Raw genomic sequence first — 4,762 nt, forward strand, 5'->3', positions numbered from 1 at the left:
ATTAATATATTTATTTTTTTAATATTAAATACATTATTAATAGTTTAATAACCTTATTTTTCCAAAAAAAAAAAAAAGTTTAATAACTTTAGCAAGTGTTAATTTGGAAACTAGCCAAAATAAAGAAAAACTAGTTTAATAGTTTTAAACTTGATCCAAAATAAAGGGAAAAATTAGTTTTGGACTGGGCAAGAAAAACCCAGAATTTGAAAAATATACCGATTTCAAACCGCTTAAACAATATGTTATACACTGCATCGCACATATGACTTAAAAAATGAGATGTAGTGCGGTTATAGTTTTAACTAAACTCTAAACCACACTGCACCACACCTCACATGTGACTGCAAAAATGAGGTATAATGCGGTTATGATTTTGGTTAAACTACATCACAAAGTGCAGTATTAAAAATGACCCAAAACTGTACCGTACGGCACTGCGAACACCCCTAGTCAAGTCTCTTTTATCTCTCTCACACCCTCACTATCTCATGCCTTTCTTTGTCAATCTCTGTGTCTCAACAGAATTCACCTATTCGGTGATGTCGCTCAAACCTCATGTCTAGCCCAATCTAAAAATCAAAAGGACCACAACGAGTAGAGAGGCCAGTCTCCCCATTATCATTGTGCAATGCTATGACGCTCAAGGGGAAATCGACCTATAATTAATTAGCTCAACAGGGGCGGCGCCATATATATAATTGTGACCACCCTCAAACTTGAAAAATAAATCAATTTTATTCCTTAAAAAAAAGAAATTCTAAATTAATATGGATTGTTGAGAACCCTAAAAAAAACTTGAACATCCTAAATAAAAATTTTCCATTAAAAATAAAATTTGACTTCTCCAAAATATTGATCCACTGAAGATTGAACCAAAAAATTGCGAGTAGTGCTATTCACTACATGTCCTCAACACTTTTATAACAAATCTTAAGTAACAGATTGTTACCGGTAGAAATTTTTTTTAATGATATGTAAATTAAAACTAGTAACAATTGTTAACTAGGATTTGTTGTGAAAATATTGTGGATGTAGCATTTCTCAAAAATTGTCCAAACAAACAAATTAGCCTAAAAGCCCAAATCAAATGTTTAATTGTGATATTTTAAATTATGTTTACAAAAGACATATTTCAAATTGCTATTTTTTTATAAATAAAAAAATCCATATTTTCCAATAGCTAGTCAGTTAGTACTTGTTCTAGTCTTTAGATGAGTTTATTGGATTTATGTGATACATTTTGTACATACACGTATGCACTAAAATAATTCCTCAATATTTTATTGAACATGATTAATGTAACGGTTTAATACCTAAGTTGAATACGTTAAATGAATTTGTAACTTACCCTTTATTTTTTTTGTTATCACTATGGACAAAATTCTTATAAGGAAATCACTTTTATTACAAAATTTATCTTCTAAGCAAATTTGTATTCGCTTGAATACAAATTCAAGTTTTATTTTTATGAAATTTTGTTTAATTTAAATTTCTTAATGACAATTCTGAACAAAATTTCTAGATCCACCACTATAGCTCAATGGAAAACCTCCCCTAAAACCGATCAAATTGTATTATGTACACCTTTTTTTTTTTTTTTTTGAGAATTATGTACACTTCTATTTGTGAGTCTTATACGTTGTGAAAGACTATTGGAGATGTTTTATAAGATAATTTATTATTTTGTGTAACCCTCAGGGAGCGAGATCTCGCATTCTCGCTTACATGCAAGTGAGTCCCATAGATATGGGACCCATCACCATATATGAGAGTATCTTCGTATACAACTATTACACACAAGTATTATCTCTTACACAAAACACAAATACCATCTTTGATACGATATCCTGTGGCCATGAACCCATGTATCATTCCTCAATAGTCTCGGAAATGACAACCATAACCTTCCTTCAAACGACGTGTCGTGTTGATATTGATGAAGAGAAGGATCTAAATTAATGGGGGTCAAATATTTTGTGCAAAAAAAGGTCAAGGATTAAGAATAAGTCATAGGTGTGAACCAGAAGACCTGTGGGTCCGAACACTTTTCTCTTGCAAACTTTGCATGCATGCCACGTGGAAAATCATGGTAGGCGTTTACACGTGGGACATGACCCAAACGCGTTGGTGATTAAAAATTTCAAAAAATCAACGGCCCACATAGCTCCCTAAAAAAAAAAAAAAAAAAAATTTAATATCTTTTTTTGATTCTTCATTCTTGTCCCACTTTTTTGATTTCAAAAAAAAACCATGCAAACATTTTAGCTCCCCCACAATATCAAATCGTTATTTAGCTCCTCCACGTACCGTCTCGAAGCTTTTCTTTCTTGTCAACTTCACAATCTCACACGCTTCAAAAAGAAAGAACCTGAAACTTTTTTTTATTTTTCTAAATTGTTATTGTTTTTTACTCTTTTTTTTTTTTTTTAATTTGGAATAAAAAAAAAAAAATCAGAAGCTTGCATAGCAAGTTTTCTATAACTGGTTGCAGAGAATAAAGTCCCCACCATGGAAGACTTTTTCGTAAGCGTGACGACGCGTAAACGCAATGGGAACAAATGGGAAATACACTAAAATAAAAAAGAAAGATAGAGAGAGAGAGAGAAAAAGAAAAAGAAAAATGAAAGAGAAAGATAGAGAGAGAGAGTTTCCGCGTAGACAGATGAGACTGAGAAGAGACTGTTTAGAGGAAGAAAAGAATGAAATAAAGAGAGAGAGAGAGAGAGCGCTTTTCTATGGTTTCATTTTCTGAATCTGAACGAATAAAAATAACACTTTGTTTTTAGACACCTAAGCAACAAAGAAAATCAACCTTGTTTCGTTCTCGGCGATTCACACCTGGGTTTTCATAGTTTTCACACCACCTATACATATAAATCTCTCTCTCGCTTTCTCTTTTGGTCTTTCTATCTCTCTCTCTTGTTACAATCCATCTTTTAGAACAGAAAATTCTAATCTTTGTATAAAGCTATTTTCCTACTTTTTATTTTTATTTTTTTGTGTGGTTCTTAATGGAGGGACATCATCCTCATCCTCATCCTCATCATCTTCAACATCAGCAACAGCAACATCATCATATCAGTGTCAACGTTGATACGAGTGATAGATTTCCTCAATGGAGTGTGCAAGAGACAAAGGAGTTCTTGATGATCCGAGCTGAGCTGGATCGAACTTTCATGGAAACAAAGAGGAACAAGCTCCTCTGGGAAGTTATCTCCACCAAGATGAAAGAAAAGGGTTTCAATCGCAGCGCTGAACAGTGCAAGTGCAAGTGGAAAAACCTCGTTACTCGTTATAAGGTACTTTTACTCAATACCCATATAAAAAAAACCCTGATCTTTATTCTTATGATTGGTTTTGAAGATTTTTGTTGTTTTTGGATTAGGAAAAAGCTCTAGCTGTTTATAAGCTTTTGGGTTTTTGGTTTTTGGTTTTTATTTTTTATTTTTTTTAAACCTAAATATCTCTTTTGGAAACAACAAAAAGGTATTATTTGACTTAAAAGTCTTTGGTGGTTATGGGTTTTGTTAATATTTCTTTCTTGGTGATTTTAAGGGGTGTGAGACAATGGAACCTGAAGCCATGCGTCAACAATTCCCGTTTTACAATGAACTCCAAGCGATTTTCACTGCAAGGATGCAGAGAATGTTATGGGCTGAAGCTGAAGGAGCAGCAAGTGGTTCAAAAAAGAAAGCTGCACAGCTTTCATCTGATGAAGAGGAAGATATCGAAGACAGTGAGGGAGAGATCAAAGGCAACACTAGGAAGAAGATTAAAAAGAGCAGCAAGAGCAATATTACTGGAAGTAGTACTAGCGGTGTTGGTAGTGGGAGTGGAAATAATTTCAACCATTTGAAGGAGATATTGGATGATTTCATGAAGCAACAGTTGCAAATAGAAGTGCAATGGAGGGAAGCGTTTGAGGCTAGAGAAAACGAGAGGAGATTAAAGGAAATGGAGTGGAGGCAACACATGGAAGCATTGGAGAGTGAGAGGATATTGATGGAGCAGAGGTGGAGAGAGAGGGAAGAGCAAAGGAGGATGAGAGAAGAAGCTAGGGCTGAGAAAAGGGACGCTCTTATCACAGCTTTGCTTAGCAAGATTAGGAGAGAGGATATGTAGTACCAGTATTACTTAGTAGCTGATTGGCTAGCTTTCGATCATTTTTCTTTTTAGCTTTGTGTTTCAAAGAGATGGATGAGCTTGCAAGCTTTGAAACTGAGAGGTTTGTCTTGGAACTCACATGTTGGAGATGATTTTGTTCTTATGGCTTTATCATATATGCAAATCATCGTTTTTTCCTCGCTGAGACTAAAGGCGTATTTAGTGTAGAAAGTTCGCATCTTTTCATTATATTATATAAGCTGTTTTGCTCTCATAAGTCTGATCTTAATCATGCAGTGCTTTTGTCATCATTGAGAGATAAAAGAACACAATTTACATTCATATTTAAGTAGGTGAAAACCACAAAACATTATGTTTGAGATAATGTCAATGAGAATTAGCATTCCATTATGATGCTCGGTTTTTACGTTAATGCTCCATTCTTGCTAATGGCTCTCAACTTCATAAGAGTGTAGTTACTTTCACTTTGATACAGATACACTTTGATGAGTGATACAGATACACTATTTGTATACAAAGATTTCGGTTCTTACATGTTTAATTATTGGTGCCAGTCCTGTTTAGTTGACTACTGTTTTATACAATTTAGCAATCAAATCCTAGAAAAACGGACTGTATAGAAATGGATGATCCT

At 33.9% G+C, this 4,762-nt stretch overlaps 1 protein-coding gene across 1 annotated transcript; it reads left to right on the top strand.

The window, feature by feature from the left end:
• Nucleotides 1–2,630: 2,630 nt before the first annotated feature.
• LOC126692385 (trihelix transcription factor GT-3b-like) lies at nucleotides 2,631–4,319 on the top strand. The gene is made up of 2 exons (XM_050387980.1): nucleotides 2,631–3,302; nucleotides 3,559–4,319. Exons 1-2 carry the CDS (start codon nucleotides 3,015–3,017, stop codon nucleotides 4,123–4,125), a joined length of 855 nt encoding a protein of 284 aa, XP_050243937.1. The 5' UTR covers nucleotides 2,631–3,014; the 3' UTR covers nucleotides 4,126–4,319.
• The last annotated feature ends 443 nt before the right edge of the window (nucleotides 4,320–4,762 follow it).

This window comes from Quercus robur, chromosome 7 (assembly GCF_932294415.1).
Source record: "Quercus robur chromosome 7, dhQueRobu3.1, whole genome shotgun sequence".
NCBI lineage: Eukaryota > Viridiplantae > Streptophyta > Magnoliopsida > Fagales > Fagaceae > Quercus > Quercus robur.